The sequence below is a fragment of the Drosophila kikkawai genome, chromosome 2R (genome assembly GCF_030179895.1).
Source record: "Drosophila kikkawai strain 14028-0561.14 chromosome 2R, DkikHiC1v2, whole genome shotgun sequence".
NCBI classification, from domain to species: Eukaryota; Metazoa; Arthropoda; class Insecta; order Diptera; family Drosophilidae; genus Drosophila; species Drosophila kikkawai.
In genome coordinates, this window is record NC_091729.1 from 13326517 (window position 1) to 13338146 (window position 11630).

General features: G+C 40.8%; 4 protein-coding genes across 5 annotated transcripts; all 4 read left to right on the top strand.

Moving 5' to 3' along the window:
* Nucleotides 1-854: 854 nt before the first annotated feature.
* On the top strand, nt 855-2790 carry LOC108082274 (UDP-glycosyltransferase family 49 member C1). The gene is made up of 5 exons (XM_017177604.1): nt 855-1067; nt 1125-1283; nt 1340-1801; nt 1855-2336; nt 2401-2790. Exons 1-5 carry the CDS (start codon nt 965-967, stop codon nt 2788-2790), a joined length of 1596 nt encoding a protein of 531 aa, XP_017033093.1. The 5' UTR covers nt 855-964.
* Nucleotides 2791-3404: 614 nt separating this feature from the next.
* LOC108082355 (UDP-glycosyltransferase UGT5-like) lies at nt 3405-6132 on the top strand. The gene is made up of 4 exons (XM_017177695.3): nt 3405-3519; nt 4380-4638; nt 4695-5360; nt 5422-6132. Exons 1-4 carry the CDS (start codon nt 3517-3519, stop codon nt 6084-6086), a joined length of 1593 nt encoding a protein of 530 aa, XP_017033184.1. The 5' UTR covers nt 3405-3516; the 3' UTR covers nt 6087-6132.
* Nucleotides 6133-6258: 126 nt separating this feature from the next.
* LOC108082275 (UDP-glycosyltransferase UGT5-like) lies at nt 6259-8435 on the top strand. The gene is made up of 4 exons (XM_017177606.2): nt 6259-6387; nt 6718-6976; nt 7039-7704; nt 7768-8435. The coding sequence occupies exons 1-4, from the start codon at nt 6385-6387 to the stop codon at nt 8433-8435; spliced, it is 1596 nt and encodes a 531-aa protein (XP_017033095.2). The 5' UTR covers nt 6259-6384.
* A 718-nt stretch (nt 8436-9153) lies between these two features.
* Nucleotides 9154-11580, top strand: LOC108082628 (UDP-glycosyltransferase UGT5-like). 2 transcript variants are annotated; one of them, XM_017178108.3, is made up of 4 exons: nt 9154-9209; nt 9534-9792; nt 9857-10522; nt 10590-11580. In XM_017178108.3, the coding sequence occupies exons 1-4, from the start codon at nt 9207-9209 to the stop codon at nt 11255-11257; spliced, it is 1596 nt and encodes a 531-aa protein (XP_017033597.1). In that variant the 5' UTR covers nt 9154-9206; the 3' UTR covers nt 11258-11580. The 2 variants fall into 2 exon arrangements, with proteins under 2 accessions (XP_017033597.1, XP_017033596.1); XM_017178107.3 differs by having other exon boundaries at nt 9169-9209; nt 9531-9792.
* The last annotated feature ends 50 nt before the right edge of the window (nt 11581-11630 follow it).

The following is an 11630-nucleotide window of genomic DNA, read 5'->3' on the forward strand; positions in this document are numbered from 1 at the left end:
TGTAACCCCTTATAGAATTTTGAAAAAATAAGACCAAAATTTTTTTTCTGCAAAACAAGTCTAGTAAGATTCGCCTGTTAATACTGATCAAGAATATATATGATTTATAGGGTCGGAAATGACTCCTTCACTGGGAAATCAACATCTGACTGAAAGTATGCTCTTAAAAAATAAGCAATAGTGGCACATCTTTTGGGCTGCATTGAAAGATATGCCAAAGCTTATCTTCTTGTTTATCAAAGTTAATCCAAAATTAATCTTTGACCCAATAACACCTATATAAACCCCATGGATTACTCAATAAAATAAGTACGAAAATATTTCTTTACTGTTGCTACTGATCTATATCAATACTAAAGATTTTATTGAAGTCCCCACATATATTATTTAGGAAACACTTTCGTAGGGGATTTAGGAGACGCTAGACCTAAGAACCGGTTGCTAATTAAAAAGCAATTGAGCATATTTTAAATAAATAAAATCAAAATACAATATATATTTCTTATCGCAGTCATTCGAGAATTTAAGTTTGAGGCAGAAGTGGACTGGTCTCCTTGGGGCTTTTAAGATTTATCACCATTTTTTTCATCGAAATCACAGTACTTCTACAGAAATTTAGATGAGTTAAATCATTCAAGTCTCATATATAAATAAAGAAATGTCATAAAACTCAGGAACATTTCAAGAGATTACTTCGGTCTTGGCAGGTCTTCTCTTTTTCGTCGGCAAACCGTTGAAGATGTTCTCTTTGCAAATTTAAGGGGCTCTCTAGACTCGATAAATATATATAGATATATAGCTATCTTGAAACAAAAACTAGAACTATTAATTAGTTGCCGGAAAATCGTCGTTCGTGTCGGTTGCCAAAAAATATAAAAAACGGAATGGTGTGTTTAGGTGGCTGTAAAGATAATTTTTAAACTTGCACAAACCGAGACTTAAAATTAAATTTAAAGATTGCACAATGCAATTTACCCTGATCTTTGGACTTCTCCTAGCTGGGGGATTCTATTCCCAGCTGGAATTAGCAGAAGGAGCCAAGATTCTGGCAGTATATGCCTATCCAGGTAAGGTTTCCCTAACTAGATTATATCTTTATGATCCTATATGTATTCCTGGACCAGGCAAATCTCATTTCATGATGCACAATGCATTAATGAGAGAACTTGTTGAAAGTGGCCATCAGGTGACCATGATCACGGCCTTTTCCCTGGAGAAAGAACAGCTGGGCGAGAACTTCACGGAGATCCTAATAGAACCTGTATATGATTACTGGAACGATGGTGAGTAGAAAAAATAAAATAAATACTAAGAAAAAGTCATCTTAATCCAAATACAGTCAAGCAGAACTTTAAAGCCGATCACCTGTTCGAGCTGACCCGACTGACCAGCCATGATTTCCTGAAGATGCTCGAGATCATAGGTCTCAAGACCACGGAACATGCTCTCAAGCAGCCCAAGGTTCAGGCTCTCATCCATGCCCAGGAGACGGAGGGGGTCTTTGATCTCCTCCTGGCGGAGCAATTCTACCAAGAGGCCTTCTTGGCTTTTGCCAAGATTTACAAGATACCAGTGGTGACCACGAGCACTCTTAGTTATGAGAACAACATGAGCCAGATGATGGGTCTGATTTCACCTTGGTCCTTTGTCCCTCACGGTTTCTCGCCCTTTACGGATCGCATGAATTTTCTGGAGAGAGTGACGAACTCGTATGTGTCTTTGTACGAGGATTTGCAAAGGCTCCTCAGCTACTTTCCCAAAATGGATGCCGTGACAAGGGAGTTCTTTGGTCCCGTTCTGGGTTAGTTAATGAGAGAAGCTTCTCTATTTAAAGTCATTAATCGTTTCTTGCAGGTGAAGTGCCAAAGGTAAGGCACATGGAGCGCCAAATCTCTCTGATGCTACTTAATGGTCATGCACCAATGACCACGGCACGCCCCACGGTGGATGCCATGGTCCCAGTGGGTGGCATGCATATATATCCGCCCAAAGCTCTTCCCCAGGACATGCAGGCCTTCTTGGACGGTGCCGGCGAAGCAGGCGCCATTTACTTCAGCCTGGGCAGCAATGTCCAGAGCAAGGACATGCCGCCAGAGATGCTGAGCCTGTTCCTGCGGGTCTTTGGTTCCCTCCAGCAGCGGGTTCTTTGGAAATTCGAGGACGAAAGCATTGGCCAGCTGCCGGAGAATGTGATGGTACGCAAGTGGATGCCCCAGGCGGATATTCTGGCCCATCGCCACGTCAAGGTGTTCATCACGCACGGCGGCCTCTTCGGCACCCAGGAGGGTGTCCACTATGCAGTGCCCATGCTGGGAATACCCATCTACTGTGATCAGGTGAGCAGAGGAGAGAGGTCCGCCATAAAGAATAATCTGAATAAACGGAATACTTATCTTCCAGCACTTGAATATAAACCAAGCCGTGCTGGGGGGCTATGCCATCAGTCTACACTTCCAGTCCATCACCGAGGAGAGCCTACGGCACTCCTTGCATCAACTCCTGCATAATAGCACCTACAAGGAAACCATTCAGCGGATGTCAAACATCTTCAGGGATAGACCTCAGGATCCTCGACGAACCGCTGTCTACTGGATCGAGTATGTCATCCGGCATGGAGGAGCTCCGCACATGCGATCCGCTGGCTTGGACCTCAATTGGTTCCAGTTCTATTTGCTGGATGTGATTGGCTTTGCTGTAGTCATTTTGATAGCTGGAATCCTGACCATTTGGCTAGCTATTCGACTGCTGATGCGCAGTTACAAGAAGCTCAGGAAAACTAAGAATGAGTAGCTATTGTAAATTTTTGCTCTGTTAGGGTATTAAAGAAAAGGAGGCAATCTTTGAAATTATATATATTTTTTGACAGTATCAAGAATAAAATATTGTTTGTCTTCATGGTGAGATTTATATTCCAAAATAAAATAGCCTAAGAAATCTTGGTTAAAAATCAAATTTTAGTGGTAAAGCTTCCATTTTGTAAAATAGTTTAAGGTCTTGTGGAGAAAACAACACCTTTTATTATTTGAATTTTAATTGCCAATCGAAATATATGAAACATTCGTTTGTTTGTTTCGATGCCCCCAAGAGGACCAGAAGTTAGTACTCTATAGGGACTTGAAATCAATATTTATCAATAAAATTGTTGTTTTTTTTTGTAAAATTAAAGTTTAAAAAAAGCAAAACAAAACATTTATTTCAATTGGAATTATATATAATAAATAGAACACCATGTTCTGCAGCTTTTTCCTGTCTGAATAGACTACTTTGATGTGATGCCTCATTCACCTGTCAAAGGCAAATCTAGTTCTCCGCACGCTTCTCACATATTATTCACGAAATAGACTTTCAGAGTGACTTAGTTTACCCCTCCAAAAACGAGTTTCCAATTAAACAACCGATCTAGCGTTTTATAATCAAATCAAGTCATTAAAATAGTTCCTAATCACAGTCGTTCGCGTGCTGCAGTTCGAGGCAGATGTGGATTGCTTCCCTTGCAGAGCAACAGAGGCCGTAAAAATGGTTAGTTGAACTTATTTATTTGAATATTATATTATAAACAAAACTAGATAAAGAATACTAGAGCATTTTAATTTTTATTTAATAATTATAAGATTGTTAAACCTTGATCTGAACAGATAGAAACCAAACCAATGGGTATTATACAAGGTTAAAAATGTAAATAACAACTCAGAAGGCCACAGTAAAGACCTTTGAATAATTAGTAAAAAAAAATAACTGCGGAAAGAAATAGGCTAACGATCACATGAGGATATAGGAACATTATAAACTAGGTAGCGGTTTTCCATAATAAGAAGAGTGATATGGAGATCAAAGAGACTGCTTTTTATAGAAGTGATTCCCAGAATTTAGCATTACTGTAGCACTATAAATCAAAAAGTTTATAAATAAAAACAAATGAGTCAAAACATTCAAGTCACTTATGTTATCTATAAAGATATACCATAAACTATGGAACTATCACAAAACTAATGAATGCTTTTCTTTTCTTAGTGTTTCTTATAATTATAAGATAGTTGTCATAGATCTTTAGAATTTAATAATAAACTTCTGCCCCTTTCTTGAAAAATTGCCTCTTTACAAAATGGCACGGGTTCCCTAGACTCGATTAATACATATATCTGAACACTTTAACTAAAACTATTTATTAGTTCTCGGAAAATCTTCGCTCGTGTCGGCTGCCTACAAAAATAAATATCAAAATGGTTTGTTTACTTTTCTGTGAGGGAATATTACGACTTTGGGGGGTCAAATTCAAGGGTAAAAACATTAATAATTATAATTACTTTATAATACGTATTATAATTACTCGATTATGAATTCAGATAGTAAGTCACAATATAATTTATATCTTTCCGTAGCAATTCCGTAGAGCTCTACACATCTTCCTCCTGAGTCTGGTGGCTCTTCAGCAGCTGGACCTGGGTGCTGGTTCCCGCATCCTGGCAGCCTATTTCTTTCCGAGTAAGAGTCACTTTATGATGACCAATGCCATCATCCGGGAACTGGTAAAACGAGGTCATGAGGTCACCTTTATTACCCCATTCTCCTTGGCCAAGGAGAAGCTGGGACCCAACTACAAGGAAATTGTGATTCCGCAGTACGACTTCTGGCCAGAGAGTAAGAGCAGGCTTAGTAACGCACTAATCAGTAGCCCACTAATCATTATCTCTTAGCTCAGGAACTGACCAACACCAACACCGTTCTAGAGATGAGCGATTTGCCCAATTTGACCTTTGTTCGTTTGGTCTACATTATGGGTCTTCGCAGCACGGACTTTGCCTTCGAACAGCCGGGCGTTAAGGAATTAATCAATGCCAAGGATAAGGTGGGGAAGTATGATCTCCTGCTGGCACCGCAGTTCTACAACGAGGGAGCCCTCATCCTGGGACACCTCTATCAGATTCCAATCATAACCACATCGTCCTACGGGTTTGCCAACTTCTTCAGCCAGATGGTGGGCATAGTGTCTCCCTGGTCTTTTGTCCCAAACGCCTTTATGCCCTATAGTGATCGGATGACTCTGTGGGAGCGTATTGGGAATGTGGCCAATAGTGGCATTGAAGATCTCATGAGGGAGTTCTCCTATTACCCGAAGCAGGATGCCATTCTTCAGAAGCACTTCTCCAAGTTGCTGGACAGAGTTCCCTCAGTCAAGGAGCTGGAGAGGAATATCTCAGCGATTCTGTTGAACAATTACATGCCCCTGGCCTCACCCAGACCCATTTCCTACAACATGATTCAAGTGGGTGGTCTGCACATTCAATCGCCAAAGACTCTGCCGGAGGATCTACAGAAGTTCCTGGATGGAGCCACTCATGGAGCAATATACTTCAGCCTGGGTGAGTGTTGTTATATTACTTTTTTCAAATATATAAATGAATTTTAATCTTTATCTTTTAGGTTACCAAGTCCGCAGTGCCGATATGCCGCCTGAAAAGCTAAAGATTTTCCTGGATGTCTTTGGCAGTCTGAAGCAGCGGGTTCTGTGGAAGTTCGAGAACGAGACTATACCCAGTCTGCCAGCCAATGTGAAGGTTCGGAGCTGGTTGCCTCAGGCTGACATCCTGGCCCATCCAAATGTTATAGTATTCATCGCCCATGGAGGACTCTTTGGCACACAGGAAGCGGTGCACAATGGAGTCCCCATCCTGGGAATGCCGATCTACTGTGACCAGCACCTGAACATCCATCAGGGCAAGAAGGCGGGCTATGCTTTGGGTCTGGACTATCGGACAGTCACGGAGGCAGAGCTCAGAGGATCGCTTCTGGAGCTGATTGAGAATCCCAAGTACAGGAATACTATGAAGAAGGCTTCCAAGGTGTTTCGTGATCGACCCCTCAGCGCCATGGATACAGCCATGTACTGGATAAACTATGTAATCGAGCACCGAGGAGCTCCACATCTTGTTTCAGCTGGGGTACACCTGCCCTGGTATCAGTTTTACATTCTGGACATTGTCGGTCTAGGGCTTTTGCTTCTTTTATTGCCAATTATGCTGTTAAACTTTATTTGCCGCAGGAAATTCAGCTCTACAAAATCTTTAAAGAAAACAAAGCAAAATTAAGGAAAAAAAAAAAAAAAAAAAATACAATTTTCTTTCTTTAAGTGTATTTCTATTTGGGAAAGTTTTTATTTGGCGTTATCTAAAGACGAACCTATGATATGAAACAATATTTCAGGAGATTAGCAACACTTGGGCTTTATCAACATCTCTACCATTATCATTATCATTAGAAGCATAAGTCTCGCCAAAAATGGTCCATGGGCCAAGTCGCAGAGCTTAGAGAAACGTCTATTAGATTGGTCTTTCAGTGGCACATTCAGTGGTACATATATCTGGTGGAGAACTATTCGGAATAGAAATGGTTTGTAAACTCCATGAAAGTCATTGATTTAAGTTCAATATCTTGTAGTTAACAAATTAGCAAGCCGAGTTAATAAATTATAACAATAAATGACAAACCAGCATATCTAAATCAATAAAAAGTTTGTAAACTATTCAAAGGGTTTTTTTTTTAAATAATGTTCTAAATATTTGAATAAAAATTACATAATTCGAGTAAGTAATTTACTTAAAAATAAAAAAGAGAGAATGGAAAAAAAAAGTGTAAAGATAAGATAAGGCCAAAGTCTCATTCAAAATCCTCAGCTACTTAGACACCTTGATGAACTACATACGATTTTTCTTTAAACAGCAATTAAAGAGTCTTCCCCACATTTTGCTACTGAGCATGGTGGCACTCCACCAACTGGATTCGGGCGCTGGGTCACGTATCCTGGCAGCTTTTTTCTTTCCCGGAAGAAGCCACTTTATGATGACCAATGCCATTATCCGGGAACTAGTGAAACGAGGCCATGAAGTCACCTTCATCACACCGTTTTCCTTGGCCAAAGAGAAGCTGGGACCCAACTACAAGGAAATTGTTATTTCGCAATACTATTTCTGGCCAGAGAGTGAGTATTTTAAATAGTATTAATTATGAATATCAATTCAAAGACTAAGCTTTATGATCTAGTTCAAAAGATGACCAAGAGGAGCAGCATTCTGGAGATGTCCGATGTGGACAATTTGACCTTCCTGCGCATAGCCAATGTGATAGGTGTCCACAGCACAGACTTTGCCTTTGAGCAGCCAGAGATCCAGGCATTAATCAATGCCAAGGATAAGGAGGGGAAGTACGATCTCCTCCTGGCAGAGCAGTTCTTCAACGAGGGAGCCCTCATCCTGGGACATCTCTACCAAATACCCACGATCACCGTCTCCACCTTTGGCAATGCCAACTATCTCAGCCAGCTTTTTGGCGTAGTCTCTCCCTGGTCATATGTTCCTCACGCGTATATGCCATATACGGATAAGATGACTCTATGGGAACGCATCGGGAATGTGGCCGTCAGTGGTTCCGAAGATCTCATTAGAGAATTCTCCTATTATCCCCATCAGGATGCCATACTGCAGAAACACTTTTCAAAAACCCTTGATAGAGTTCCTACTATCAAGGAGCTAGAGAGAAATATCTCTGTTGTTCTGCTTAACAGCTACATGCCCCTGGCCTCACCCAGACCCATTTCCTACAATATGATTCAAGTCGGTGGAGTTCACATCCAGCCGACCAAAGCATTACCGGAGGATCTGAAGCAGTTCCTGGATGGAGCCACTCATGGAGCTATTTACTTTAGTCTTGGTAAGGCCAAGAATTTCCATTTCCTTTCTAATTAATACCTTAAGCATTGATTTTGATCATTAGGCTCCCATATACGCAGTGCCGATATGCCGCCTGAAAATCTAAAGATTTTCCTGGATGTCTTTGGTAGGCTGAAGCAGCGGGTTCTGTGGAAGTTCGAGAACGAAACTCTACCCAATCTTCCACCCAATGTGAAGATTCAGAGCTGGTTGCCTCAGGCTGACATCCTGGCCCATCCTAACGTTAAAGTATTCATCGCCCATGGAGGACTCTTTGGCACTCAAGAAGCAGTGCACAATGGCGTTCCCATCCTGGGCATGCCCGTATTTTTCGATCAGCATATGAATATTAACCAAGTCAAGAAGGCGGGCTATGCCTTGGGTTTGGATTATCAGAAGGTGACGGAAGAAGAGCTCAGAGAGTCGCTTCTGGAGCTGATTGAGAATCCCAAGTATAGGGAGAATATGAGGCTGGCATCCAAGGTGTTCCGTGATCGACCCCTCAGCGCCATGGATACGGCAATGTACTGGATAAACTATGTGATTGAGCATCGTGGAGCTCCTCATCTGGTTTCTGCTGGGGTACACCTGCCCTGGTATCAGTTTTACCTGCTGGACATTGCTGGCCTGGCTCTAGTCCTTATTCTTCTGCCGATCATTGCTTTACACATCATTTGCCGCAGAAGCTATAAATCTATGAATTCTCACAAGCTAAAGGCCAAAACAAATTAAAAAAGAAGAGATTATTTATTATTGTTTAAAATAAAGAGACTCTCTTAACAGAATCTTGTGTATTTTTAACTACTCATCTTTTATATTATAACTACTTACATACTTAGTAACTACCTTATTAAATTCGTAAGTTTTTTCAAATAGATAATGCAATTTTTTTGTGTATTTCTTAAAATTATAAATCATGCTTAGTTTGAATAAACTCAATGTAATTTTGATTAATATTTACAAGTCACTTGAATTGTGATTTTGATTCGATTATAGCATAAAACTATAAAGCCTGCTGGTTAAGTTCATTTGTAAGTAAAATATATTACAAAATAAGATTACAAATGTATGCTTATCAGTGGAAGCATTCAAGAACATTCCTTAGATTGACAACAACTAAAATATATTAATATTCCAGCAGATTTCACCACTGAATGAAATAATAGAATTATCTTCAACTTGAAGAATTGTTTTGTTTAAATTGAATTAAATTGATTTTATATAACTTACATTTGTTGTTGCATTTACAATATTTGGAAAAATAATGTTGCTGCTCTTAAAGATTGTTTATTACTCCGCCGTGATGTCTCCGCCTGTCACTCGGCTCTCTCGTTTTCGGACACGAACCCCTTGTAGATTGCCACTTTCGCACTGTCGTGGGTTCTCTAGTACATATATAGAGATCGAGCTACCTAGGAAACCCAATCTAAACTATTTATTATCAACGGTTTGCAGTCGTCGGAGAGTCGTCGTTCGTGTCGGTTGTTGATTCTTCCCCTCAAAATGGTTTGTTGACTTTGCTGTAAATGAATTAATTAAAGATCTTGAAGCTTTCAAAGCTTTTTATTGCTAGAAAACAAATTCAGAGTCAAAGGTTAATAAACTTTGTCAAAAGCTTAACGTTTTCAATAAACAAATAAGCGAAAATAAGAAATGGAAAAATATGCTACTGCTTAACAACAGGTGTTAAAAGTTAGGCAGAGATTAAGACTTCTATAAAATATTTAGAGATAAGATAAGGCAGCTAGATCGCCCTAGTTTTTAATAGATGAAGAAATCAAATAGGTTATTAGTAAGTCACTTATAACTTAATTAATTTTTACTCAGCAGCAATTAAGAAGTACACTGAACATCTTCCTTCTGAGTCTGGTGGCTCTTCAGCAGCTGGACTTGGGTGCTGGCTCCCGCATCCTGGCTGCCTTTATCTTTCCGGGAAAGAGTCACTTCATGATGACCAATGCCATCATAAGGGAACTGGTGAAACGAGGTCATGAGGTCACCTTCATCACTCCGTTCTCTTTGGCAAAGGAAAATCTAGGACCCAACTACAAGGAAATTGTGATTCGGCAGTACGATTTTTGGCCAGAGAGTAAGAGCGATTATTACTAAGATGTAACATACATATATAATTATATATTACCATTAACACTTAGTCAAGGAAATGACCCAGAAGAGCACCGTTCTGGAGATGGCCGATATAGACAACCTGAGCTTCATACGCATGGTGAATATAATGGGTATCCACAGCACAGACTTTGCCTTTGAGCAGCCAGAGATTCAGGCTTTAATCAATGCCAAGGATAAGGTGGGGAAGTATGATCTCCTCCTGGCAGAGCAGTTCTTCAACGAGGGAGCCCTCATCCTGGGACACCTCTATCAAATACCCACGATCACCGTCTCCACCTTCGGTTATGCCAACTACCTCAGCCAGATGTTTGGAATAGTCTCTCCCTGGTCCTATGTTCCTCACTCCTATATGACTTACACTGACAAGATGTCCCTTTGGGAACGAATTCATAATGTGGCCTTATGCGGCGCCGAGGATCTCATGAGGGAGTTCTCATACTACCCGAAGCAGGACGCCGTTCTCAAGAAGCACTTCGCCAATAAGCTTGATAGAGTTCCAACCATCAAGGAGCTGGAGAGAAATATTTCAGTCATTCTGCTGAACAGTTACATGCCACTCTTTTCGCCCAGACCCACTTCCTACAACATGATTCAAGTCGGTGGACTGCACATCCAGCCAACCAAGGCGTTGCCCGAGGATCTGAAGCAGTTCCTGGATGGAGCCACCGATGGAGCTATATACTTCAGTCTGGGTAAATTTAATTCTAATTTATATCAGAGCTTCATTATCTTAACAGTAAACTTTATTCCCTACCTTAGGCTCCCAAGTGCGAAGTGCTGATCTACCGCCGGAGAAACTTAAAGTATTCCTCAATGTCTTCGGTAGTCTGAAGCAGCGGGTTCTGTGGAAGTTCGAGGATGAGAAACTGCCCAATCTGCCAGCCAATGTGAAGGTGCAAAGCTGGTTGCCTCAGGGAGACATCCTGGCCCATCCTAATGTCAAAGTATTTATCGCCCACGGAGGACTCTTTGGCACCCAGGAAGCAGTGTACAATGGAGTTCCCGTCCTGGGAATGCCCGTCTACTGTGATCAGCACCAGAACATCAATCAGGGCAAGAAGGCGGGCTATGCCTTGGGTCTGGACTACCGTACAGTCACGGAGGAAAAGCTCAGGGGACTGCTGCTAGAGTTGATCGATAATCCCAAGTACAGGAACAATATGAAGCAGGCGTCTAAAGTATTCCGTGATCGCCCCCTCAAAGCCATGGATACGGCAATGTACTGGATAAACTATGTGATCGAGCACCGGGGAGCTCCTCACATAGTCTCCGCTGGAGTACAGCTGCCCTGGTATCAGTTCTACCTCCTGGACATTGTGGGATTAGCCTTGGTCCTCATCCTGCTGCCCCTTCTGCTGCTGGTCTGTCTATGCCGCAGAAGCTCGAAGCCCTCAGGAAACCCCAAGAAGAAAACCAAAAAGAATTAGAAGCTAAGATTGTTGGTGTGTTAACTAGAGAGAATTTTGTATAATAGAAGCTTGATATACATTTTTGGTATTAGAAATCTAATTGAAATTGTGAAACAGTAAAAACCCAATAGCAAACTTTTCAGCAAATCAAGAACGTTACTCGAAGAGTAAAATAATAAAAGAAAAGCCTGCAGCATTTCATTTCATTTACATTTAAATTTAAATACATAAGTATGTATAAATCTATTTGAGCAGAATGCCAAATTCGCATATGTATATTATGATAATTAAACGCGAATATAAATTTTCGCAAAAATAAAAACCGGAATGCATCACTCTCAGTTTGTTATTAATTTATTTCTGCTTAGTTTCTAGCTGATTTTGCATACTG

Coding starts and splice junctions, on each gene's coding strand:
- LOC108082355 (XM_017177695.3), top strand. Junction 4,639..4,694: donor GTACGACTTCTGGCCAGAGA/GTAAGAGCAGGC, acceptor ATTATCTCTTAG/CTCAGGAACTGACCAACACC. Junction 5,361..5,421: donor AGCAATATACTTCAGCCTGG/GTGAGTGTTGTT, acceptor TTTATCTTTTAG/GTTACCAAGTCCGCAGTGCC.
- LOC108082274 (XM_017177604.1), top strand. CDS start 965: ATGCAATTTACCCTGATCTTTGGACTTCTCCTAGCTGGGGGATTCTAT. Junction 1,284..1,339: donor ATATGATTACTGGAACGATG/GTGAGTAGAAAA, acceptor ATCCAAATACAG/TCAAGCAGAACTTTAAAGCC. Junction 2,337..2,400: donor TACCCATCTACTGTGATCAG/GTGAGCAGAGGA, acceptor CTTATCTTCCAG/CACTTGAATATAAACCAAGC.
- LOC108082275 (XM_017177606.2), top strand. Junction 6,977..7,038: donor ATACTATTTCTGGCCAGAGA/GTGAGTATTTTA, acceptor TTTATGATCTAG/TTCAAAAGATGACCAAGAGG. Junction 7,705..7,767: donor AGCTATTTACTTTAGTCTTG/GTAAGGCCAAGA, acceptor TTTGATCATTAG/GCTCCCATATACGCAGTGCC.
- LOC108082628 (XM_017178107.3), top strand. Junction 9,793..9,856: donor GTACGATTTTTGGCCAGAGA/GTAAGAGCGATT, acceptor ATTAACACTTAG/TCAAGGAAATGACCCAGAAG. Junction 10,523..10,589: donor AGCTATATACTTCAGTCTGG/GTAAATTTAATT, acceptor TCCCTACCTTAG/GCTCCCAAGTGCGAAGTGCT.